We start from the raw sequence: 27973 nt of genomic DNA, 5'->3' as shown, positions 1-27973 counted from the left end.
TTCAGCAACTAATTGTCTGAAGATCCCTAAATGAACCAACAGAAAATAGCACATCTCCCTGCCTACAGAAAAGATGTAAAATGTGTGCCCACATTTACATACAGACCGTATAGTTATACCACACCGCCGACTTGAACATCACATAAAGGGATCATTTTCCTGCAGATCATCTAATGTGGTCTACCTCATTCTCTGTATGAAATGTCCTGACACTGCACTCTATGTGGGAGAAACTGGACAAACATGCCACCAGAGAATGAATTTCCACAGGTTCCACATTAAACGTGGCAATACAGATGTTCCTGTAGTGGGTCACTTCAACAGCCATGGACACTGTGAGAGGGACTTAAAGTCACAGTGCTTATGGGCAACTTCAAAACACGGCATGAGAGAAAAGAATGAGAAGTTAAACTCATGTTAAAATGTAATACATTACAAAATAGCTTGAATCAAGACAAGAGTTTTATGACCAGATATGAGTATTGTTTACATCTCCCAGAATGACACAAACAACCTGTCTAATGATCCACATTGTTTTAAAAAACTCATTACAAACTTCAAAAGACTTTGTTTGCCAGTTATCTTATCCAAAGATCTTGACCATACATTGTTCTTCTCTCTCTTTTTAAATTGCCTAGCCTGAATGAATCTATTAATTTTTTACATATAAGATTTCTCATTTAAAGATTTACAAATATTGTTTCTTGTCCTAGAGTGTATATAAACACAGGGGACTCCAGTTTCTGTATTACATCTTGCCTGAAGAAGGGGCCTGAGTTTCCTCGAAAGCTTGCACATTATAATCTTTTTAGTTAGCCAATAAAAGGTGTCATTTTGCTTGGCTTTTCTCTATATACATGTTTGAGTAAATCTGCCTTGAACCTCTTGTAAACTGTACAAAATGCAGCTGCCCGGCTTCTGACGAGATCCAACAGGAGGTCCCATATTACCACTCCTCCATTGGCTGCCAGTAGAGATTAGAATTCAATTTTAAAATCCTGGTTCTTACTTTTCGAACACACCATGGCCAGGCCCCTCAGTACATTAGTGACTTTGTACATCATCATATTGCCAGTTGAGCCCTTAGATCCAGGAAACAGTGTTTCCTTTTTGTACTATGCACCAGACCAAAGTTACATGGTGATTACACTTTTTAGTCTGATGTGCCGAGGTTATGGAATAATCTTCCCTAAGTCCTGTGTCAGACATATTTCTCTGATATACACCATTTGGTATAAGATTTGTAAAAGCAGTGTTGACATTTGTGATGTTCCATCTGTTTAAATGAGAAATGCAATGCATATGTCTCTGTTATACGCCATTTGGTATGTGATTGGTAAAAGCAGTGTTAATGCTTGTAATGTATCAAAAGTTGTAAAGACAAATGCAATGTATTTTATTACTAAAAAAAAAAAAACTTGTGATACGCCATACGCTGGAATGACAGAGACACATAGACAGACACTCATCTTTTTTATTAAGGTGGATGTTACGCAGTTTTCTCTATAACTGTCTGTAAATTGTGCTACTCGTATCATTTTTTATCTTTTTTGTAGCAAGTTCACAATTACACTGGTTTTTGCTGTTTTAGTTCTTAATTGACAGGAACCTGTTCTGTTATTGGCTCCCATCAATAAATAGTGGACCTTTAATGCAAGCCTGAAAGAACAAGTTAAAAACAGCAGAAGTGATATAGAAACGGTTTAGGGACAGAGTGGTTACGCCACAACAGTTGTGTAAACACTTTGATGTGTTCACAATACATTAATTACTGCATTCTGATATATTAGAAAGGTGATTTGTGAAAAGGGCCTTTGTCTGCTGTTGCCATGACACATACTGCTTAAGAGATAACAAAGAAACCAATCTCAGATAAGAGCCCACTATTCCATGGACAATACATGATAAGTGAGTGAAGACTAATAACAGGAGACACAGGGCATATGTCTCAAAAACAAAATCCTCACAAGCATGTTTTCCCTTCTGCAGGGAGATTGACAGAGCAAAGGGAAATCTTTTTACGGTTGGCTCCTTGTCTTGCACCCAATGCGTTTTTTAAACCTCAGTTGGAAATGCCCAATTTGAAAGTTGATGGATGAGTGGATATAAATGTATTCCTTGTATTTATTCCTTCCAAACCAGTGGTCCCCAACCTTTTCTGAGTCCTGCACCCCTAGAAAATGTTTACGGTCGCATTAACTACAAAAGTAATATCACATTTAAAGATACAAAAGTCAAATTTCAAATTACGATCCACAAACTGAACCACATTCAGCACTGTGGGTGAACAAATTGAAATGAGAAAAACAAGGAATTACCTCAGTACATAAAATTTAAATATAAATTGAGCAATTTACATTTAATCCTTTAAATGTGTCCCTCGTGAACACAGATTGACGATCCGGAAATTGGGGAATACTGCAAAACATTGAAATGACACATGATAAACGATCAAGGGGTTTGAAAGATTAGGATTGGGACTGGAGATCCCCGTGAAGCAATGGGTGCCGGCACAATGCAAAGCAATGAAACACAGTTGGTGAGGTTGGCCCTCCAATATCACTTGCACTACAGTTCAAAAACAGACGCGCCTCACAGTTAAAATTGCTGTGATACTGCCCAGACCACCAGCAGGACAGTGTAAGCAGCAGGTGTTGCATCTAATTCAGTCCCATTCGTCTCCACCCCACCAGCAAAAATGTCTATCAATCCTCGAAATCAGTGACATTTCATTAACACTAGAATTACCAAAGCCCATGAAAAAACTTGTAAACCCTGCCCACCTTAAATCCGTTTGCACCTCTCCATCAGCGTCTTTTGTCTTGTAAATGTGTCGATAAGCCCAAGCAGCAAGCAGCCTACTATCCCATCCTCCCACCGCCACAGAAATAGCAAAAATTACTCTCCCAGCTCAAGCCTTGTTTATCTGGGAGCCAGGAACCTTTTTCTACACTGTGTCCGTATTTTTTTTTCTTCTCCGTGGCCCTAATACCCTTCCGTAGTACCGGGAGCTGTATAGTGTAAATAATATATCGCTATTTGGAACACATGCATTTCATGTGTGTTCCATTCCTACAAAGATCTGGGTAAGTGTAGCATGACAGAAATGTTGAACACATACGTAAAAGACAAACTTTTTTCATGAAGTGTATAATGTGTGAAGACTGAAGTCCAAATATCAAATAAGCACTTTCACAAAATGTACAAATATAACAGAACAAGTGTGCTTCTATTCAAGAGTATAACCACAGAAAAAGAAATCGGGTTAGTGTACTTCGGTGTCATGACTGCTTTGGTAGTACAGCAGTAAGAACTGCTGACTCATAATCAACAGGTCGCTGGTTTGAGTCTTGCCACATCACAAAATAAACGTTTTCAGTAGTGAGCTGCTCTTATTGTTACTATTATACAATAAAAACATACATTTCATTTGAGTCTGTAACAGCTGGTGTAAATGTAAGGTACTTGTAAGGGTTAGCATTTTTTTTTTTTTTATTCAGTTTTATTCTCTCAGTCATATTCACGCTCCCCACAATCTGACACTGCTGTTTTCAAATAAAGACATGCTATAACAGCGGTGAACTTGGATGAGAACGGGGGTTCTACATCAGAGAAAGAGAACAGTAATTCAAGTGTTAATAGCAAAACTCCCTTAGTCAACTGTAGAGAGTCCGTTACTGAACACTGTGAGAAGACCACTTCCTGGCGACGTCATCTCAGCAAGTGGGCAACCTCGCTCTTGCTCTCTCTATCATTCTCTATTCATGAAGAAAGCCAGGTCATCACTGTCTTTATTCAAAGACCAGGTGGGAGGAAAGACTAAGGTGGACCAGAGACAGCTCAACATTCCAAGACAGACAGCCACCTGCTTGTAAACATATTGAGACTAGATGAACCATTAGTTCAGTTGTAATAATATATTTTTCACACTCATTTTATTCTGCTTATTTAAATTGTGGGCATAATAAGAAGTATTAAGTTAACTTATACATGAATCCAAGTGCAACCTTCTCTCCTGGCTGTTCTGGTGATCTATGTTATTGCCTGAGATCTTAGAAATAAAAGGGAATGTAACATATGAGGGCTATAGCAGGGATTTGGGGCACCTTGTTCAGGTCTACATAATAAAAGAGTACAAAGCAGAGAACAGGGTTACCCAGGGACACTACAACGACAAAATAAATGGCTTAAGAATTGGTTTTGGCAATGGGTCTGGTGTCCTTCAAGCAAGTGAAGGCAAACAAGTCAGTTTTTACTGCATGAGCACCAAACTGATAGGTCCATGTCTTACAGCTATTGTTACAGATGAATACAAGACACTCAGCAAATATTATCTCCAAATAAATAATCTGTCCCAGAGTGAATTTTCTATACAAACAAATAAAGCACTAAGCAACCACTGATAATGTGCCATTACAAAAAAACAAACAATCTGTTCTGTTGAATAGCGTTGTCTACATACAGTAGATAAATGCACATCATTCATCTTTATACGGTAGCAAGGAGACCTGTGAAAAAGCAGGAATTAACCCAGGATAAGGTTGAGGGGATGGTTTTGTGTTGTTTGCCTGAATGTCACCGTGGTGAACACTAAGCACAACCTGGCCAAACTGGGATTAATGTCAAAAATGTAACGTTACTGCACAACCGCACAGAAGAGCATTAATGGATTTAAGTTTTGTTTTTCATACTGGACACACATGCAATATTGAAATACTTTCAGCAGATACTGTTGGGAAATCCTGGATTATGCTGTTAATGGTTGTTTTTGTTAAGCCTTCCTGAATTTGCACTCTAAAACTGACTAAAGGAAAAAGTAGCAAAGCCAAACATGATGCTTTTGAAGAGCACAGTGTGGTCAGCCACTACTCCCCCCAGGCATACCTTGAAAAAACATGCTGCAGCTCCCTATGTTCATGCAGTCTTCTCAATAATTACTTTAGAGGTGAGTCAGTGTCAGGAGTGCCTTACCTCAGCTTTGCCTTTGGCATGCATTCTGCCAGTAGCCCTGCCCATCTGCATCTGTTGTTAGGGGATGTTGTGTGGTGGAAGAGGCAAAGGCCTATAGATAGATCTGAATGTTTAGTGTACCTTGAAATCTTACCTTTTTAAGGCCATAATGACTTCTGGGTAATGCAGTGTCAAAAGATGGCTTTTGTCCCCTGCTTGGCCTGTGGAACCTGCTGAGAGCCTCATCACTCGTTGCCCTTATGGATGAGAATTGTTATTGAGAATTTGCACTGTGTGAGTGAGCCTTTCTTTTAGATCAGCGGCACTAACCGCTGCACTACCCTGCAGTCCCAAAATTACTTCAGTGGTGTAAAAGGTTCAGTTTCAAGTGTAGAAAGTAACAAAACAAATAACCAAGCACAATGTGGTTTATCTTAATGGGAAACGATAAATCTGTCAGGATGCATGCTAGTCATTTACTTTTAATTTACTAACCACACTACCTGTCAGGTAATACATTATTTAAAGATATTTGTAGTTTTTTACTTTGTGTATCTTCTGACTTTGCTGACGATGCTGTGATCTTTGAAGAGTCAATGGAGGCTCTGATCGGGGCACTCGAGAGACTGAGCGAGGAATCTGAGTGTCTGGGCTTGCGAGTGTCCTGGATAAAAACCAAGATCCAGGCCTTTAATGACCTCTTGGGCACAGCCATCAGTAGTGTGTCTGTTTGCAGAGAGTGTGTTGACCTTGTTGAGAGGTTTACTTACCTTGGCAGTAACGTTCATGTCTCTGGTGACTCTTCCTATGAAGTCAGTAGACGGATTAGGAGAGCATTGAGGTCATGAGGTCGCTGGAAAGGGGTGTGTGGCACACCAGATATCTATGCAAAGGGACGAAGGTCTTTAGAGTCCTGGTGCTTCCTGTCTTGTTATATGGTTGCAATACATGGACACTATCTAGTGACCTGAGACAAAGACTGGACTACTTTGGTACTGTATCTCTCCGGAAAATCCTTGGGTAATGTTGGTTTTTGACTTTGTGTCGAATAAGCGGTTGCTCATGGAGTCCCGAATGAGGCACATTACCTGCATTGTGAGGGAGCATCAGTTATGGCACTACGGCCATGTGGCGCATTTCCCCGAGGGTGATCCGGCTCATAAGATCCTCATTGTTGGGGACCAGAGTGGCTGGTCCAGGCCAAGGGGTCGCCCACGTAACACCTGGCTACGGCAAATAGGGGGTAATTTCCAGAGTGTAGGACTGGACTGCATGTCTGCATGGGGGGTTGCCAACCAGGATCCTGAGCTGATTCGACGTGTAGTGGGTACGGCAACGCAAAGTACCAGTGCATGCTCCCCAACTTGACTTGACTTGTATCTTCAGCTCCTGTCCTCGGCATCCTCCGGTGTCTGAACCTCTCTGTACCGGCACTTCGTATCTTGAGCATTTTCTCGTTAAGCCAGCTTCTCAGACTCTGACAGCTTGCTCACCTCCTGTTCATCTTTGAGGGGACGCTCAGCATGCCTCATACTGATTTATTTCTCTTTGTGTGTCTTGCACTTCCTCTTTTGTTGCAACTCAAAAGTCAAACTGAACAATTAGATTCCTCAGAGAGACTGGACACACAGACCTTACTGTTTTGTTACATAGTAGATTTTAAGCCTTGAAAACCAGAGGTAAAAATGATGTTTACTTACTACTCCTTAATGTTATGAACTTGAGAGTTCGGATTTGTGTTACCCCAGTCATGCTATACTGCAATACTTCTGCATCTTCTTTGATATTTTCATATCACTTCCACAGTTTTTATTATGGATAATATTCTGCTTCATCTACCATGCAGAGCATTATCCAGAAAATTCAAATGGGCAAAGAACTTCAGAGGTGAATTCATTGCTGCCTTAAAGGAATGATTTCTGACCACCAGGTGCAAATCCACCATATAACACAACACTACTGTGTGTCTTTGCCCCATCCCTGCAAGCAATCTGATTGGTCATTTTGATTTTTAGTCTGATTGGTCAGTCAAACACATTTGACACAGGAAGCACGGAGCAAGAGAGGATGGCACAAATGAAGTTATCAAGGAAAGGTGTAGGAGGACTGCGGAGAGTCGCTTTCAAAGATAGGAAGTATTCACAAGCTAAAGATTGCTGTTTTCACAATGGGTAATTAAAGCCCATCCGCCAGTGGTGGTAGTCAAAAGGCAGGCTGGAGGCAAGCAAGGTGCCATGAAATGACAGAGTCTGAGAAGCAGGCTGAACCAAAACTCAATTGAGCTAAGAAAGTACTGGGCAAGAGAGGGTGAGACACACAAAGATACAGAAGAAAGGTGTGAGAAGAGCGCTTGAGGGTACACAAGGCAAGAGAAATCAAATATCTGTAAATTGTATTCTATTAACTGTTTTTGACAGATAACATAGCAAGTAAATAAATCAAAGAACAATAAAAGGATAATAAACACCTTGCCATAAAAGTTTAACTTCTTAACTGAAAACTATGAGGATTTAGAAACTTGTGGCTATTCTGCTTCAGGCTGACTGTTTACACCTGACCAATTAGGCCATTTGGCTCCAGTCACGGCCCTCCATTCTCTAATACAACTCGATCCTTATTTTAGGATGTCAGCCATGATCACACACAATTTTCCATGCACTGAAACATTAGTGCTTTGAAATGTTTTAGTACAATGACTTCAATGGATATTCTGTTGTGTTTTCCCACACCTTTCAGATCTTTTCCTGATCTTTCATATTGGCAGGAGGATGTGAACAATGAGTCAACACAAACACCTACGTCTTCTGCAGGGTTTATTTAAAAATATCTGAATGTGTAGTTTTACTAAGTGTCACTATTGCTAGAAACAACTGCCTACAGAAGCTTATCCAAGCCACTTAAAAACAAAAAAAATGACTGCACTATTTGGTCTTTATTTAGCAAATATACAGTAAGTGGCTTATATAAATATGACTTTGCCATTTTTCAAAGGTACTGCATTAATCTGCAAATCAAGCACATTCTTGAATTTTTTTTTTCTATACAAATATCACTTCACTATTTTGCAAATACAAGTGACTTGGTACGATAGCATGTGGTAAAGCAAGTTAGGGGTTCATGGTAGTGTGCGGTTTTATTAAAAACAGTGAGCCAATGCAGACCCCATGAGTGTAACTGTGCGGGACGAAAGCCACGCAGCCGTGAAAGACATAAAGAGGGAATGAGCTAAACTTCTTATATAATACGCTACCTTGGCTGTTCGTTTGTCTGTCCAGGATTTTAAATCACCTGTAGCTTGCAAACTGTTTGAACTATTGACCTGAAATTTGGTACATATATACTACGTGACGTCTACTATCCACTTTCGGGGTGATGACTGACCTCCAAGGTTATTCCTCTTTTTTTTATTTTATTTTATTGTAGAATCAACTCTAGGCAGCAGGGCGGCTGTGCGGCACATGTGTACAGGCATCGTTCTTATCCCAATCACCTTCCCCTACCTCTTCATATCTTAAATCATTTTTGTGGCAGTTTGAAGACTTAAGTGCCAGCTTAAGTGAAAAATTAAAGAAAACATACTAAGAGATTGCAGCACAAACACTGACTTAATCAGTTTTAACGCGAAAAGATGCCGACAAAAGAAGAGAAGAAGCAGGGCCGCTAGGGTGGAGAAAAGAAGAGCTGCTCAGGAAGCAGTAAGCACATCAACCTCTGAGCAAACGAATGCTAAACGTACAGAGAAAGAGGATGAAAACTAGGAATGCTCAAGTCAAGTGTATTTACTGCACATTATCGTGCAGCACGCCGTTACTAGTAGCACATAATGTGTATGAAGACAGTTAGTGCAGCTGTCCAAAAGATTGTTTGGCACACCTCCACTCACTAAGGATAAACGGGGTCTGAGAGTGAGAGATTGAGAAAAGGAGACCAACAGAGTGGAGGTGATTCAATAAAGTGGGTGCAAAACATCAAGATTGAGGTTGAGTCAGGTGCAGAGCATCAGAGAGAGGAGCTGGAGATCACTCCAATGAATTGTGCAATGGATGCTGAGGGAAGGTGGTGGGACAACAAAGTCAGCGGTCCCCACAAGATACATGCATGACAGATAGATAGATAGGGGTAGAGCCTTTGTAATGTAGGATTTTGCCACTATTCACTATACACTTTTGTAACGGGTTGTCCCCCGACGTGTATTCTGTTTTTGAGAATCACATCTGACCCTGCCAGACAAGTCACAAGGTAGAGAAAGCAAATGATAAAATATATCCCACCCCTTTTAAGTAAAACTTGCTTTTCAAAACATACAAGCTCAAGTAATAAGACATAGTAGTACTGAATGTAGTACAAATGTAAATGCTGTGTTAAAAAAAAAAAAAACACAAAAGCACAAAAATGAAAATGGAAACATTCCTTAAACTAGAGTTAGGGATGACCAAAGGTGCATCCTAAAAATGTAGACTATACTTGGAATAAGCAGAATCTAGCGTCAAGTCTGGCAATCTCTGTTATGCTCTTATAAATCAGCCTATAAACCTTATTATTTTTTTAAGATTGTAAAATACTACCCAAGGTTCATGAAAGCTTAGTCTCACAATTTCCCTCCCAGTTCCAGACACAGCTCTGTAGCACTCTGCCCACTCCTAGACGCTCCCAGCCTTCACCGCGGTAATTGCTGATGCCTTGATATTTTTATGTAATTGTCCTTAGTCAATAATCCAGCTGTTGACCCCAAATCCATTATACTGGCTTAGATGTGCAATTTGGTGTTTCATCTTCAAAGTTTTAGGTCATTAATCCCCATTGGCATTAAAATCAAACCTCTGCTCACATGCACAACCTGTGATATTTCAGTGGACAGAAAAGCATCACAACTTAATCCTTGATGTTTTTCGGTTCAAGCACGGCAATGCAAAAGTTCCAATGTGTGAGTGACTTCATGTAGCACTTTACTGCTAGGAAATAAGAAGAAACAGCTGAATAGCTTCAATTTTAGACTACAGAATGGACTTTCAGCCTAAAAAGATAGCAGATACGGGGTATGTTTACAAAAGAACATTGAAACAATTCCACTTATTAGAGGAAGAAAGCCGAAAAAGACACCAGCAGGTAAGAAGAACTCATTCTGTATACACGACAATAAGGAACTGAATCATCCACCATCCCACCCACCTATTTACCCATCCATCCATCTTCAAACCTGTTTTTCCTGCATAGGGTCACAATGAAAACGGTGCCTATCTCAGCAAGCATCAAGCGCAAGGCAGGAATGTTCCCTGGAAGCCACACTTACTAGGGCCAATTTAGCTTTGGCAGTTCATTTACTCTGCATGTCTTTAGAGTCTGGGAGGAAACCCACATTCACACGAGTAGTACATGCAAACTCCACAAAGGGAACACCCAGGAAGTGAGGCCTGGTCTCCTTATTCCCAGGCAGCAGCAGTACCATTGCGTAGCATTGACAACTGGGAATAAAACAAATTCTTCTCGCCCAGTTCACAATTTTCTTTGCAGGGAGAGGCTTTACTAACTACAAGTTCGTCTTTCGCACTCAGTTTGGTTAGTAACAACATCGGCAAGCGGGGAGATCTTTGAAGAAACACATGAAAAAACTTTCTGTGCACATCCTTAGCATTTACTTTATGAACACATTTACATTTATTTGATTAGTAGACACTTTTATCCAAAGTGACTTACAGAAGAGGTCAACAATCGAGAAACACTGGGAGCAAGTGTGACAGGACAAGTGGACAAAACTGATTAGTGAAGTGCTCAGAACAAAATACAGGTGAGTTACACTTCCTAGATTACAAAACTGGTTAGTGTCACTTAGATAGAAATTCACCAAAAAAGGGAGTGTTAAACACATGGAGGTAGTCAGCATTTCAAATTAAGGTGGGCAGCTTGTACCACCAAGCAGTAGCTACACACGAAAAAAGTCTGGCTTGAAATTTGACACCATGCAGAGGTGGCATCACCAGATATTGTTCAGCAGAGTGGCCAAGATTAGACGTCACAAGTGGCTCCATATATATATACACTCACCTAAAGGATTATTAGGAACACCTGTTCAATTTCTCATTAATGCAATTATCTAATCAACCAATCACATGGCAGTTGCTTCAATGCATTTAGGGGTGTGGTCCTGCTCAAGACAATCTCCTGAACTCCAAACTGAATGTCAGAATGGGAAAGAAAGGTGATTTAAGCAATTTTGAGCGTGGCATGGTTGTTGGTGCCAGACGGGCCGGTCTGAGTATTTCACAATCTACTCAGTTACTGGGATTTTCACGCACAACCATTTCTAGGGTTTACAAAGAATGGTGTGAAAAGGGAAAAACATCCAGTATACGGCAGTCCTGTGGACGAAAATGCCTTGTTGATGCTAGAGGTCAGAGGAGAATGGGCTGACTGATTCAAGCTGATAGAAGAGCAACTTTGACTGAAATAACCACTCGTTACAACCGAGGTATGCAGCAAAGCATTTGTGAAGCCATAACACGCACAACCTTGAGGCGGATGGGCAACAACAGCAGAAGACCCCACTGGGTACCACTCATCTCCACTACAAATAGGAAAAAGAGGCTACAATTTGCACGAGCTCACCAAAATTGGACAGTTGAAGACTGGAAAAATGTTGCCTGGTCTGATGAGTCTTGATTTCTGTTGATACATTCAAATGGTAGAGTCAGAATTTGGCGTAAACAGAATGAGAACATGGATCCATCATGCCTTGTTACCACTGTGCAGGCTGGGGGTGGTGGTGTAATTGTGTGGGGGATGTTTTCTTGGCACACTTTAGGCCCCTTAGTGCCAATTAGGCATCGTTTAAATGCCACGGGCTACCTGAGCATTGTTTCTGACCATGTCCATCCCTTCATGACCACCATGTACCCTTGTACTACTTCCAGCAGGATAATGCACCATGTCACAAAGCTCGAATCATTTCAAATTGGTATCTTGAACATGACAATGAGTTCACTGGACTCTTTGGGTTGTGGTGGAACGGGAGCTTCGTGCCCTGGATGTGCATCCCACAAATCTCCATCATCTGCAAGATGCTATCCTATCAATATGGGCCAACATTTCTAAAGAATGCTTTCAGCACCTTGTTGAATTAATGCCACATAGATTTAAGGCAGTTCTGAAGACGAAAGGGGGTCAAACACCGTATTAGTATGGTGTTCCTAATAATCCTTTAGGTGAGTGTGTATGTATGTATGTATATATATATATATATATATATATATATATATATATATATATATGTAGGTGTTGAACCACTGACTACTCTGTAGGCAAGCATCAAAGATATACCATACATGCCACCAAAGAAAGCCAATGCAGTGATGAAAAGAAATGAGTGTCATGGACTCACCTGAGCTGGATGAACACCAGATGCGCTGCTGTGTTTTGAATCATCCTCCTGTCAGCAGTGTCGCACTAGTGTATCCGTGACAAGACAAAGCCTGGACCACGGGTGGTGCTGTACACTCTGTCAGATAAGGCCTCACAGAACACCCTTGAACAGTTCAGTGAATAACCCACAATGGCTGACTGCTCTTCATCCCTACTGAGAATGGATTCCCTTCATAAATTCCAAAGTCCAACTGCCCAAACCTCGATTTTGAATGTGGGGTACTTGATTTGATTGTTTGGGTCATTTCATTCATGTTACTTATATCATGCATCAAAAAGCCATCACAAGTCACAAAGTGTGCATGCTAATGTTAAACTATATTCTTAATGCTCTAATTTTCTGGTGCTTGCAACAAAACTCCCAGTCAGATGAGTGATTAATATTTAGAATTGCCAATAAAATGATACAAGCTTTAAGGTAACAACAGTGTGCACTCACACCAGCTTTAAGTGATCCTGCCCGGCACTTAGTGCTGCAGGTAAAGGCTATGTCTCCCCAGCTATGCAGAAGTTTGTTCTGAAGAAGAGCAGTTGGCCTTAATAAAATACCTCAATATCTATGAATATAAAACATTTTTTTACCGTTACTACCCATTAAATCTTTCTAGTTTGTGACTTTGTAAATCAATTAATCCTTACTTTATATGCAGTGACATGAAAATGTATTTGCCTTCTTTCTGCTTTTCTCCGTTTTTGCTTATTTACAACAGTTGCTTCTGATCTCCAAACAAATGTAGCAGAATGCAGCAGAATACAAAAAGGCAACCCGAGTAAACACAATACATGGTTTTTAAACATTTATTTGATTTATTGAAGAAAAAAAAGGATCAAATACATAATTGCCCCTCTAAACTTAATACTAGGTTGTGTCACCTTTAACATCAGAAATGGCACTCAAACTCTTCAACTATGAACTGCCACAACATCTCATGGGGGTTCAAACTAGGACTTTGAACAGGCCACTCCAAAACCTTGTTTTATTTATTTTTGGCCATTCAGTCTACAGAACATTAACCCAAAAGATTTAAGGATAATCAAGGTGTTTTCTGGCAAATGTCAGATTAGCCTTCATATTGCTCTGTTAAGCAGTGGCTCTGCCTCCCTCAAGGATTCCATTTCTATTCAGTGTCTTTCTAGTGGTGGAACCATGAATGCTGGCATTAACTAACCTGAGAATATATTCCGTTTCTAAGATGCACTCTTGGGAGTCATTTCATTTGATCAGCCACTCCTGGGTAGATTTACTACTGTTCCAAGGTTTAACCCGTTTGGAGATGATGGCTCTCATGATGGTTCAAATGAAGTTCTATCTAATAGTAAAAGTAAAAGGAATAGTATGGTGGCATGCATGGAGGCAGCGTCTCTCAGCTCTCTGTTTCGGTGCTTGGTTATGTTAACGTGTGTGTATTTAACATATGGGTATAGCCGTACAGAATGCTTAATATTTGGAATACAATGTCATATGGACATTACAAACAGTTATGAGTAGATTCACAAAATAATAACGAGATGTAGCAATACTTCTGCATTTTCTTTGAGATTTTCATATCACTTCCACAGTTAGAGTTTTTATTGCCGATGATATTCTGCTTCATCTACCATGTAGAACATTATCCAGAAAATTCAAATGGGCAAAGATCTTCAGAGGTGAATTCATTGCTGCCTTAAAAGATGGATTTCTGACCATCAGGTGCAAATCCACCATATAACACAACACTACTGTGTGTCTTTGCCCCATCCCTGCAAGCAATCTGATTGGTCAGTTTGACTTTTAGTCTAATTGGTCAGTCAAACACATTTGAGACAGGAAGCACGGAGCAAGAGAGGATGACACAAATGAAGTTATCAAGGAAAGGTGTAGGAGGACTGCGGAGAGTCACCTTCAAAGATTGGAAGTATTCACAAGTTAAAAGATTGCTGTTTTCACAATGGGTAATTTAAGCCCATCCGCCAATGGTGGTAGTCAAAAGGCAGGCTGGAGGCAAGCAAGGTGCCATGAAATGACAGAGTCTGAGAAGCAGGCTGAACTGAAACTCAATTGAGTAGATAAAGTGCTAGGCAAGAGAGGGTGAGACACACAAAGATACAGAAGAAAGGTGTGAGAGGAGCGCTTGAGGGTACACATAAGGCAAGAGATATCAAATATCTGTAAATTGTATTCTATTAACTGTTTTTGACAGGTAACATAGCAAGTAAATAAATCAAAGAACAATAAAAGGATAACAAACATCCAAGTTCTTCTCCTATTGATTTCTAAACAGTCCCAAGTCCTTGCAGTAAATGTTTAACTGAAAACTATGAGGATTTAGAAACCTGTGGCTATTCTGCTTCAGGCTGACTGTTTACACCTGACCAATTAGATCATTTGGCTCCAGTCACGGGCCTCCATTCTCTAATACAACTCGATCCTTATTTTAGGATGCCAGCCATGATCACACACAAGTTTCCACGCACTGAATCATTAGTGCTTTGAAACGTTTGAGAGGTGGCACAGGCGGCGTCAGGAGTGCAAGTATAAGTCAGGATGCCAGGAGGGCCTACGGTTTAGACTAAGGAAGCAGGCGCATAAACCCCTGATACAGAGCATCTTCCTCACAAACACCAGACTCATCATCCACAAATTAGACAACGTAGCATTATTGATGGCTGCAAACGTCTACGTTTGTGAATTATGTGTAATGATCATTAGGGAAACATGGCTGCACCGGCATATCCTGGACACTGTAGGGCAGCTGGCGGGCTATACCATCTATCACTTTGACAGGAACAGAGACTCTGGCAAGAAAAAAATACGGGGGGTATTTGTGTGTATATAAACAATGACTGGTGTACAAGAAGAAAGATTTAATACACACACTCACCTCATTTGGAAGCAATAACAGTTTTATGCAGACCTCACTATCTGCCAAGGGAGTGAACAGTAGTGATCATTACTGCTGTTTGTATCCCCCAGTATTGCTAACATTAGCTCAGCTCTTACCTACACGATATGATCAACAAGCATCAACAGGCTTATCCTGACAGAGTACACACTGTAGCTGGTGATTTTAGTCAAGCATATCTAGAGACTGTGCTCCCCAAATTTGTGCACTATGTACAGGGCTCCGCCACAGGGAAGAACAAGCTGGACTGTGTTTATTCCAACTTAAAGTATGCTTACAAAGCCCTAACTCTCCCACATCTGGGCTTGTCTGAACGTCTCTCAATGCTCATCATCCCAGCATACACTCCCCTCCAGAGGAAAATCAAGCCAACCACATTAACTATCAAAAGCCGGCCTGAGTGAGCCTTCTCACAGCTGCAGGACTGTTTTGCATACATAGCATGGTCCATATTTTAACAATTAGGCTTAGAGGACCTCACAGAAGCTGTACTAGGCTATCTAAAGTTCTGTACAAATGGTTACAGTGGATAAACACATTACAAATCGGTCATAACCAAAAACCAGAAATGACCAGTGAAGTTAAGTCTCTGCTGAGAACCCGAGACATATCCTTCACCTCAGAGGACATGACCCAGTACAGAGTAGCAAGAGCAAATCTGTGATGAGGCATCAAAACTGGCAAGATGGCCTATAAGAGCAAGGTAGAGGCCTGTCTGACACATAATACCTAATGGCAGGTGTGGCAGGGATTATAACAAATATACAACTACAAAAGCAGTACATGTGTGCTAATCTGTGCTGATGCCTCATTGGCAGGGGAACTAGATGTTTTTTTGCTTGCTCTGAAGCAAAGTGGTCTCGCAAAGACACTCTGCCCCCGCCAACTCCCAGCTGGGACATAATCACTTTTCAGGAACTTCAAGTGAGACAGGTGCTCAAGACAGTGAACTCGAGGAAAGCTGCTGGACCAGACAGCATACTTGGCATGATACTTAAAGCTTGTGCTGACCAGTTAACAGGAGTCCTTACTCAGATATTTAATTTGTCACTGACACAGGCCACCGTTTCCCAGTCTTAAGACAGCTGTTATCATCCCTGTCCCTAAAATGTCAATCATCAATAACCTTAATGACTACAGACTGATTGCATTGGCGTCAAGAGTCATGAAATGTTTTGAAAGATGTATTGTACAGCATATTAACGCCAGCCTCCATGCCACCTTCATTAGTTTGCTTATAGATAAAACAGAAAACCCCATCAATACAGCAAGAAAGAGCCATCTTGAACACTCAGAGACATATGCAAGGATGCCATGCATCGTGTAGAGCTTGGCATTTAATAAAACCAACCCTAGCATACTAATCGATAAGCTGCATAACCTGACCTTTTCCTATTCCTTCTGCGATTGGATAAAGGATTTCCGCAGTGAAAGCCCACAAACTGTTATAATTGGCCCCAACAGCTCCTCCACCCTCAAACTGGCTCTCCTCAGGGCTGTGTACTGAGCCCACTTCTCCATGCCCTATGCATTTATGACTGTACATCAATTACTCCTGCAACACTATCATCAAGTTCACTGATGACTGTGGCAGGTCTCATAAGCCATGACAATGAGTCAGCATGCAGAAACGAGGTGAGGAAGGTGTCAGTGCGGTGCTCCAGAATCAATCTCTGAATTAAAATCCACAAAACTAAAGAGATGGTCATTGACTTCAGGAAGCACAGTGCAGAGCCAGTCCACTCTACATCAATGGGGACCTGGTGGAGAGGGTCACTTCCTTTAAGTTCCTGGGAACGTACATCTCTGAGGACCTGGCTTGGACAGTAAACACTGTGGTGGTGGCCAAAAAGTCCAAGCAGCAACTGCATTTCTTGAGACTTCTCCAGAAAGTGGACATGAAGAGAAAGCTGCTGTTGACCTTCTACCGCTTACCATACTATATCTCAATGTGGTATGCTGGCCATACAGCTGCAGACAGGAAAACTGTTGATGGATGGATGGAGTGTGGGGGAGGAATGATTTCCTCAGTCTGTCAGTGGAGCAGGACAGTGACAAAAGTCTGTCGCTGAAGCTTCTCCTCTGTCTGGAGATGACACTGTTCAGTGGATGCAATGGATTCTCCATGATTGACAGGTACCTGCTCAGTGCCCGTCGCTCTGCCACAGATGTCAAACTATGCAACTCCGTGCCTACAATAGAGCCTGCCTTCCTCACCAGTTTGTCCAGGCATAAGGCATCCCTCTTCTTTTTGAAAGAAGTTGTTCATCAGGTTTGCTTTCTCTCTGTCTCTCTCAGAGGGTAATATCCACAGCAGAGAAAATCAATGGCTGCTCTCTGCCCTCCCTGGAAGATATCTGCAGTGTCCAATGCATCCACAGTGCCAGGAAAATCAACTTACAGGGAAAACTTCGGGGTTGGTGGCAGGACTGGCACTCCAGCCAACATAACAAACCTCACACTGTTCAGTGTGGTGCGGAGGTGTCACCCGCTGCACTCGGGTCTCAATCCAGGTGGTTCATCGTGTGGTGGTTGTGGCAACATGCTATCAGCACATGCGCCTAACGTCTGCTCTCCATCCTGGTCACTTACTCTTCATGCTACTGCCTTCCAGCATGCGATACAAGAGCATTTAAAGTAGAACTAAAAGATTTGCAGATAGTTTGTATCCTTGAGCCATCACAATTTTATCTTTAAAAACTCACAGAACTGTTAGAATATTTTCCCAGTATGTACAATAATTACTTAAGTGGATAATAATTTCTGCCCCTTATTTATTTTGTATTTATTTATTTGTTTTTATATTAGTTGTTGTTGTTTGCTGTTCTTGCACCATTTGCAGATGTAGCTTTTACAATTTCACTGTGCTGGTACAATGACAACAGAGACTTTCTAACATCTGTCTATTAGATGTTCAAGTCCTGTCGATTAGATGTTCTATTAGATGATTCTAACATCTGCTTTGTAACCTTTTCCCGACTGGCAGATTTCAATAACTTTCTTTTTCGGGTCTTCTGGAATTTCTTTTTATCAATGCATGATGTGTTGCTTTGTTGTGATCTTTTAGCAGATTTCACATTCTTGGAAATGTCCCACTGGTGTGATGTTTAGATTCGATCATGGCTGGGTGTGCCTAGTCTCATTTAACCTGTTATCATTTACATTTAACTCAATGCTTGAATGAGTGAGTAGGGGGCAATTACTTTTTCAAATGAGTGAGATGGGTGTTGGTGAATGTTTTTCTTTCACTAAATCAAAAAAAACATTTAAAACTTTGCATTATGTTTACTCAGGTTGTCTTTTGTATCATACTAAATTTGTACAGACATCAGGAACAACTACTGTAAGTGTTGAAACAAGCAAAAAAGAGGAAATCAAAAAGGGGGTGAATAATTTTTGATGTGAATGTGGATAACTTTACAGGCATGCTATCAAAACCAGGTTACAAAGCACAGATTTCAAATCAAGAGGTTCATACGGTCAATAGTGCCACATGTACCGAGTCAAGTGAAGTTCCTGCTGATCAACCTACAATATGTTGCTACACACCAGTGCAAATATGAATATTTGTACATACAAACACATACTCACTGACAAACTAAATAACCAAATCATTATTTCAGGTGAGAGAGAAGGACATGACGAATACTGCCACCACCACGCAATGTCACAAGCACAACGCCAGGACATTTTGCTGGCTGTCACCTGCCAAACACAATCTCTGTCACATTCACACAATCTAACAGGAATGAGCTAAGCGTTAGCAGAAACGATCAAAATGCTAACAACTGTCACTAAGAAATCACTAAGAAAATAAATCTGATGTGCCCAGGAGATAAGGCTGCGGTTTTATTTTAGGAAATAAAGAGAAAAAATTTGATTTTTGTTGAAAAATGAAAGGCCTCCATGCACTTGAAGCAGGAATTTGTACGAGAAAAAAACAAAACTCATTATCTCTGGTCAAAATCAGCACGACTTCTGGCACTTTCCAGAACTAATAGTTGAGCCAAGGCTTATTGGGACAGGCCCATAGACGTACATCTTCAAAGATAGACATGAGTGGTCCAGTTGTGTTCAGAGACCCCTAAAACTTGAAGTTGAAATTCTGATCATGTTAGAACTCATACTTAACTGTACCTCTCGTCAAGACATCTGGAAATGTACACCTCAGTGTTAATGTTTGCAGTGCACCATTTATGGGAAAGTATTTTGTAGTGACTGTAGTTTTAAAATGCATTGCATGTGTCATTCTAACAGACGGCCATTTGCTGTAATGCATTTAATTACTATAAATACAATGCATATGCCTTTGTAATATGCCATTTGGTAAAGGATTCGTAAAAGCAGTGTTAATGTTTTTGATGTGCCATTTGTTGAAATGAAAAATGCAATGCAATTTATTACGACAAATGTTTGTGATGCACCACCTGTTGAAACGACCAATGCAATGCATAGGTCTCTCTTAAATGCCATTTGGTATGGGATTTTAAAAGCAATGCTATTGCTTGCGATGTGCCATCTATTTGAATCATAAATGCAATGCATTTTATTACTGATATGTTTGTGATGCACCATATGTTAGAATGACAGAGACACAGCAACCAGACAGACACACAGATACAGAGACACACAGACATGTATCTATGTATTTTGTTGGATATCAGGAAATTTGCAGCAAGGCAAAAAAAATAAATCGCACACGAAAATAAGTACAAAACCCTCAGTGTAATGCAAGATACAAGTAAAAAAATGTGACTCCTTCAATAAGCAAGCAGTTGTGAACCAGAACTGGAGAGAAGAGACATGCAACAACTTCACTGAACGAGATGACGCAAACACTTAATTATGGAGTGGGTGGGTGATTTACAGGAAGGGCACAAGTGGTACTGCACAGTCATCAGACTATCACTTCAAGGTACAAGTAGTCCAAAGAGATGCCTCCAGAATGAGCCTTTTATGTAAAACTCTGACGGCATTTGTGTTGCACACAAGGTTTGAACAACTAGGTGTGGTGCATTCACTCACCGATCCTGTTTAGTTCTGCATGTAGCCACTCAGTTACAATGATATGAAGATCAAGAAATAGAATATCAAACCCAGGAACCCATCACAAAAAAAATGACATGTAATGGGATGGTGATGGTGCAAAGTAGGGGAAAGTAGGGAATGGACTTATAGGTCCATACTGTTTGATCAGGACGTCTTCATAACAAAAATCTCTTTGTCAGGTTGGGCAGCAGCAGCACTACATTTTATGGTACAAAAACAGAATTTTTATATACTGCATTGAACAGGCAAATAAGCAGATACCACAATGCAACGTTTCCCCTTGTGCTCCGAGATACAATCCTCCAGTTATCGCTCACACTCACTTTGAAATGGACTACAACTTGAGACAATTCTATGTTTCATTAGTGCAACAGTCCCTTTCTCAATCAGCCTAAGCTTAACTTTCACATTTAAACAGATTTTTTCATTTATGACCCTCTCCAAACCATCTCCAAACCAAAGTTCTTCACACACATAGTTACTACTGTCCTTTTACTTTCAAGCAAATCTGCATAGGCAACAAAATGAGCAGACACAATGGACAACCCGCAATCCTCACACCTGTGGCTCTGCCCACCAGATGCTCAAACTGTGCACCCCCAATACATAGACGAGTAGCATTCGCACTCCACCGCTTTCTCACTTTGCTGTGGTCTGATCTTACTTTGACAAAGTTAATGTACAACACCTGGGAAGGAGGCTGTAACTGTCACACGACGTTCAGTCCCTTTGACCCTCAGTCACAGCTGTGACTGCTGGCTCTGCTAGAAAACTGAAACACTTTGAAAAGCACAAGTGCAAATCCCTTCAGTATGCAGATGATTTCTCCGAGAGCACAAATCTGCTTCCCATGCAAACCAGAAGTCTTATGGGATTGACCTGCACTCACACCTGGATGAATACTTTAGATAACAATGCTACTTCAAATACGCTATATGGCCAAAAGTATGTAGACACCTGACCACCACACCTGTAACAGCTTGTTAGACATCCCATTGCAAAACCATGGGCTTTAATAGAGTTACCCCCAATTCCACACACCCCCACCACTACTTTACAGTTATAACAGCCTCCACTCCTCTTTCCCCAAGATTCTGGCGTGTGTCTGTAGAATTGTTTTCCCACTCAGAAAAAACAGCATTTGTGAGGTCAGGTACTGATGCTGGAGGAGAAGACCTGGCTGTTCCAATTCATCTCAAAGGTGCTCAGTAGGTTTGAGGTCAGGGCTCTATGCAGACCACTCAAGTTCCTCCATGTATTTATGGACCTAGCTTTGCTCACATGGACACAGTCATGCTGTCTTTCCCAAACTATGGCCACAAAGGGGAAAGCTCACAGTTGTCTAAAATATCTTTGTATGTTGTAGCATTAACAGGGCCTTTCACTGGAACCAAGGCGTCGAGCCGAAGCCCCATCATTATCCCTCCTCCACCAGCTTTACAGTAGGCACTAAGCAGTTCAGAATTTAGTGTTCTCCTGGCATCCACCAAACACAGACTGGTCCATCAGACTGCCAAATAGTGAAGCAGGATTCATCACTCCTGACGACACGTCTCCACTGCTCCAGAGCCCAGTGATGGTGTGCTCTACACCCCTTCAGCCAACACTTGGCATTGCACTTAGTGACCTTAGGCTTGCGTGCAGCTGCTTGGCCATGGAGAGCCAGTTTAAGATGATCCTGATGCACACCTCTTGTGCTGATGATGCTCTAAGAGGCAGTATGGACCTCTATTATGAGAGGCACCTCAGACAATAGGCCATTTTTACACTGTGTGCTCGGTGGCCCCGCTCTCTAAGTTTGTGTGGTCTATCACTGTTGGCTGAGCTGTTGTTGCTCCTCAACACTTCTAATTCACAATATGGGCAGTCGCAGTAGACCAGGGCAGATCTGGCACAGCAGAAACTTCACTTCCTGACTTGTGGCATCCTTTGACACATTCAAAGTCCCTGAGATCTTCTGTACGATCCATGCTACTGCCAATGGACATATCAGGGCCATGTGTTTGATTTGATGAACTTGTTGACAATGAATTCACTCTTTTGATGGGGTGTCCACATATTTTTGGCCATCATTTTTTTTCTTTCTCACAACCACAAATTCTCTTTGGCACAACAATCCTTACAGCTACTGTATATTCAAACACACTTTACATCAGCCCAATCAGTAAGTGAAAAACCCACAAAAGCAACAAACAACAAGCATTTTAGAGCAATTGAAGGATCCACATACCTGCTGAACTTAGCAGGACATTGAAATCGGCACCTCGCTGTAACGGGACACTTTCCCCAAGATTTTCCTTTTCCTCCGCTTCATAACGATCCCAATTGGAAATGAGCTTCCTCTTGGAAAACACACCTGAGTAACCGTCTTCTTCCTTAGATTCCTCACCATTTTCACCTTCTTCTTCTTCTTCCTGTTCAACATAAATAGAGACATATATATGCCTATATAGATGTAAACAGTATATCTACATACACACTACATTTTCAAAAAAAGACCCATTTGGACATATAGTATAAAGGCATATTTTAAACAAACAGAAGACAACACCAACATTATATGATGTTAAGAAACATCATCATGAAGTTCAAGTTTCTTGTTGTGTACAAACAAATTACTTGCATGTCTTCTCAGAACAGGGACAAGGATACAATACCAACAAAGGTACACACATACACACACAATTAAACACTGAATGCAACATATACCATTATATAAAATATAAACAGAAAAAAGTCTTTATATATGGTAACATGTTACATGCTCATTAGCACAAGACACAGGAAAATAACAACCCTATAAACTGAATATGTGTGCATGTGTGTCATTGTATATATGTAGATATACTGTATATATGAGAGAAACACAAACTTATTTTTCATATTACATATATATATATTATACACACACACACACACACACACACAAACACTAGCATAGCGAAACAGCAGTTTATTAAAACAGGCAAAATGGTACAATAGTAACATTGTTTGTTTAAACCACCTTGTGTGTTCCCGCCCTCTTGTGGATGGCTGATGACCTTACACCCAGACAAGGATGCTGGCCTTTTTACATATACACTAGCTGTGCTATCCATCTAAGATGGGTTGAAATGGAAGTAATCAACATTCCCTTCAGTGTTAACATTTGTAGTGCACCATCTACTGGAATGTATTTTGTAATGTATCAAGTAATAAAATGTATTGAATTTATCATTTCAGCAGATGGTGTATCTCAAACATTTGTAGTGGTAAAATGCATTGCATTTGTCATTGCAAAAGATGGCACATCACAAAAATTAACACTGATTTTATGACTCCCATACCAAATGGCATGTTACAGAGACGTATGCATTCAATCGGTCATTCCAACTGATGATAAAAACAAACATTTGCAGTAATAAAATGCACTCCGGTTGTTATTCCAACAGGTGGCATATCACTACTACAAATGTTTGTAATGTGCCATGTGTTGGAATGACAGAAACACATAAGAAGCAGATGGGCACACAGACAAACACACAGACATACAGGCACTTGTCTTTTTATTAAGGTGATCAAAGTGATTTTTGTCCATTCATCAGTTACTGTCTGTTGGACTTATTCAGCGTTAAAGTTTATAGTGCAGCGTGTCTGTCTGGTGTGTCCTCTTTTATACACCATTTGGTATTGGATTCATAAATGTTTGTGATGCAACATCTGTTGGATAACAGAGACAAAGCAACAATGTGGACACAGAGGCACCTATACTATTATTAAGGTGTATATATATATATATTTATATATATATTCAAGGCATTCGTTGTCTGAATCACAATCTGACTGTATGGGTGGTTACCTACCAGGTAACGCTTAGGGCGAAACACGTGTTGCATACTCTTTGCATTATTTGACAGTAAAACTATTTCAACCATATATAGACAGTGGGTACGGAAAATATTCAGACCCCCATCAATTTTTCACTCTTTGTTATATTGCAGCCATTTGCTAAAATCATTTAAATAAATTTTTTTCCTCATTAATGTACACACAGCACCCCATATTGACAGACAAAAAAAGGAATTGTTGAAATTGTTGCAGATTTATTAAAAAAGAAAAACTGAAATATCACATGGTCCTAAGTATTCAGACCCTTTGCTGTGACACTCATATATTTAACTCAGGTGCTTTCCATTTCTTCTGATCATCCTTGAGATCACCTTCATTTGAGTCAAGCTGTGTTTGATTATACTGATTGGACTGGATTAGGAAAGCCACACACCTGTCTATATAAGACCTTACAGCTCACAATGCATGTCAGAGCAAATGAGAATCATGAGGTCAAAGGAACTGCCTGAAGAGCTCAGAGACAGAATTGTGCCAAGGCACAGATCTGGCCAAGGTTACAAAAAAAATCTGCTGCACTTAAGGTTCCCAAGAGCACAGTGGCCTCCATAATCCTTAAATGGAAGATGTTTGGGATGACCAGAACCCTTCCTAGAGCTGGCCGTCCGGCCAAGCTGAGCTACCGGGGGAGAAGAGCCTTGGTGAGAGGGGTAAAGAAGAACCCAAAGATCACTTTGGCTGAGCTCCAGAGATGCAGTCAGTAGATGGGAGAAAGTTGTAGAAAGTCAACCATCACTGCAGGCTTCCACCAGTCAGGGCTTTATGGCAGAGTGGCCTGTCGGAAGCCTCTCCTCAGTGCAAGACACATGACAGCCCGTATGGAGTTTGCTAAAAGACACCTGTAGGATTCTCTGGTCTGATGAGACCAAGATAGAACTTTTTGGCCTTAATTCTAAGCGGTATGTATGGAGACAACCAGGCACTGCTCATCACTTGTCCAATACAGTCCCCACAGTGAAGCATGGCAGTGGCAGCATCATGCTGTGGGGGTGTTTTTCAGCTGCAGGGACAGGACGACTGGTTGCAATCGAGGGAAAGATGAATGCAGCCAAGTACAGGGATATCCTGGACAAAAACCTTCTCCAGAGTGCTAAGGACCTCAGACTGGGCGAAGGTTTACCTTCCAACAAGACAATGACCCTAAGCACACAGCTAAAATAACGAAGGAGTGGCTTCACAACAACTCTGTGACTGTTCTTGAATGGCCCAGCCAGAGCCCTGACTTAAACCCAATTGAGCATCTCTGGAGAGACCTAAAAATGGCTGTCCACCAACGTTTACCATCCAACCTGACAGAACTGGAGAGGATCTGCAAGGAGGAATGGCAGAGGATCCCCAAATCCAGGTGTGAAAAACTTGTTGCATCTTTCCCAAGAAGACTCATGGCTGTATTAGCTCAAAAGAGTGCTTCTACTAAATACTGAGCAAAGGGTCTGAATACTTAGTACCATGTGATATTTCAGTTTTTCTTTTTTAATAAATCTGCAACAATTTCAAAAATTATTTTTTTTTGTCTGTCAATATGGGGTGCTGTCTGTAAATTAATAAGGAAAAAAATTATTTAAATGATTTTAGCAAATGGCTGCAATATAACAAAGAGTGAAAAATTGAAGGGGGTCTGAATACTTTCCATACCCACTGTGTGTATGTATATATATATATATATATATATATATATATATATATATATATATACAGTATATATATATATATACACACAGTATATATATATATATACAGTATATATATACAGTATATATATATATATATATATATACAGTATATATATATATACATACACAGCACAGTATATATATATATATATATATATATATATATATATATATATATATATATATATATATATATATATATATATATATATACACACAGTATATATATATATATATATATATATATATACATATACAGTATATATATATATATATATATATATATATATATACACAGTATATATACACATATATATATATATATACACAGTATATATATATATATATATATATATATATATATATATATATATATATATATATATATATATGCACACACACACATACGTACACATGTACATACACATTCAGACACACAATGACCTATAAGGACAAGACAGAGTCCCAATCCCAGACACAACTAGACCAGAGACAGTCCCAAGTTCAAATAACTGTTTTTATTTTCAACAAACACCTTATTAGTGATGTCTTCCACAATCCACATTTACAGTTTCTTTCTTCTCCTTTCCTACTTTTTTTTTCCTCCACATGGAGGGCTCCCATTGAAACCTGACCTGGGTGTACTTTGGGTGCCAAACCACTACCTCCAGGAAGCACTTCAGGGTCAGCCTGCAATAGAGGATTCAACTCTTAACAGCTTCGACTGGTGGCACCCAAAGAACTCAAAAGGGCAGCGTGATGGAACTACAATTCCAATGCTGCCCTGTGGGTGTCCAAACAGAGTCTTGCCAAAAAGGATGCTGTCAATCCAATGTACTAGAGGACAACCTGTGCACAGGAGTCAGTCTCTCACTGTTCCTCATTTCTTCTGGCCTCCCAACTGGTGAAGAGTCTGCTATCACAATGGTCAGGATGTTTCTCCATTCAGGATGTCCCTCCACTATGCTGGCCTCCCATCTAGGTAAGAGATTTCCCTCCATTGCTGCTGGGACGCTGGCCTCCAATGGGCTACCTACCACAGTAACCCTACATGTCAGTCTCCTGGCCTGGGAATGCCAGCCCTCTCTTTGAACCATGCATTATTCTGCCCGATATATGATGATACGTACATACCAAACACATGGAGTGTGCAGTTACTGTTGCAGCTATCAAGTATCTTTAAAGCTCAGGCTGCGGTTATGAGTGCCTTCCCTCATTATTTAAAATGTCTGGAGTCTTTCAATAACCACTAGACTCAAAAATTACGTTTACTCTTTTCCTTTTGTTATCTGATGATCAAAAGAAAACAACCAAAAACATCTTCCATCCATCCATTCTCTAACTCTCTTTCTCAGTTCAGGGTTGTGGGTGCAAGGCCTAAAGCTGATGTCACAATATAAGACTTCTAGTCGGGGGACGTCAAACTTAATGAATGCAGCTGCTGTTCTTGTACCCGAAGTAAAATAGCTGCTTCTCTGGATCGACAGAAGCCATTGGACAAGCAGGCAGGAGGTTCCTTTGGCATGTGTAGCAGACACTGATCCAGGACTCAGTATATGATCTGGGAGCATCTGAGGAATTCCCAGGAAAAGCTAAAAGAAGTTGCTGAGGAGGATGGGGTGGCCTGCCTTGCCCAACTCTGGGAGATGCCACCATGACCCTTCTCATGATAAACAGACTAAACGTAATGTGTCTCTAGCAGGAATCTATGATTAGTTTATGGAGGACTGAATCGTGAATGGGTTGAAAGGAGCCACAATATCTGATAGTTTCAGCAAGGCATGGAATGGGGTTCACTATAAAAGTGAATCAAAAGGGTACAGCAAAATGATGGATAACTGGACTTTTGGGTAACTTTAAATCATTTTCATGCCAATTTATAGCTGTCCATGGAGATTTTGGCTAAAGGATTAACAAGGCCACCCACTCTGTATATCATACCACAAATCAATAAGCACTCAAATTATGTAGGGCAGGATAAAAAAGAGTGAATTTTACTGATATACGACACATTGTAACTGGAGTTTATCTGATGATCTGGTAGGCCACAAGCCAGAAAGTATCAATGTGCTGATTAATACTTGCAAGTAACAATTTCTCTGTAAATGTGGCAGAAGA

The 27973-nt window shown here is 40.6% G+C and overlaps 2 protein-coding genes across 3 annotated transcripts in view; one reads left to right on the top strand and one right to left on the bottom strand.

The window, feature by feature from the left end:
- Positions 1-27973, top strand: part of LOC120518456 (muscarinic acetylcholine receptor M5-like) — an 89534-nt gene that overhangs the window by 38301 nt on the left and 23260 nt on the right. The gene's annotated exons all lie outside the window — the stretch shown is intronic.
- The window catches only part of aven (apoptosis, caspase activation inhibitor), a 296150-nt gene that overhangs the window by 254826 nt on the left and 13351 nt on the right, over positions 1-27973 (bottom strand). For both annotated transcript variants that reach the window (XM_039741252.1, XM_039741251.1), the window contains exon 2: positions 22528-22711. In XM_039741252.1, the coding sequence (XP_039597186.1) occupies positions 22528-22711 (184 nt within the window). The remainder of the gene's footprint in view (positions 1-22527; positions 22712-27973) is intronic.

Source organism: Polypterus senegalus, chromosome 18 (genome assembly GCF_016835505.1).
Source record: "Polypterus senegalus isolate Bchr_013 chromosome 18, ASM1683550v1, whole genome shotgun sequence".
Classification (NCBI taxonomy): Eukaryota; Metazoa; Chordata; class Cladistia; order Polypteriformes; family Polypteridae; genus Polypterus; species Polypterus senegalus.
The sequence above is the reverse complement of the archived record's forward strand: the minus strand, read 5'-3'. Positions and strand labels throughout refer to the sequence as shown.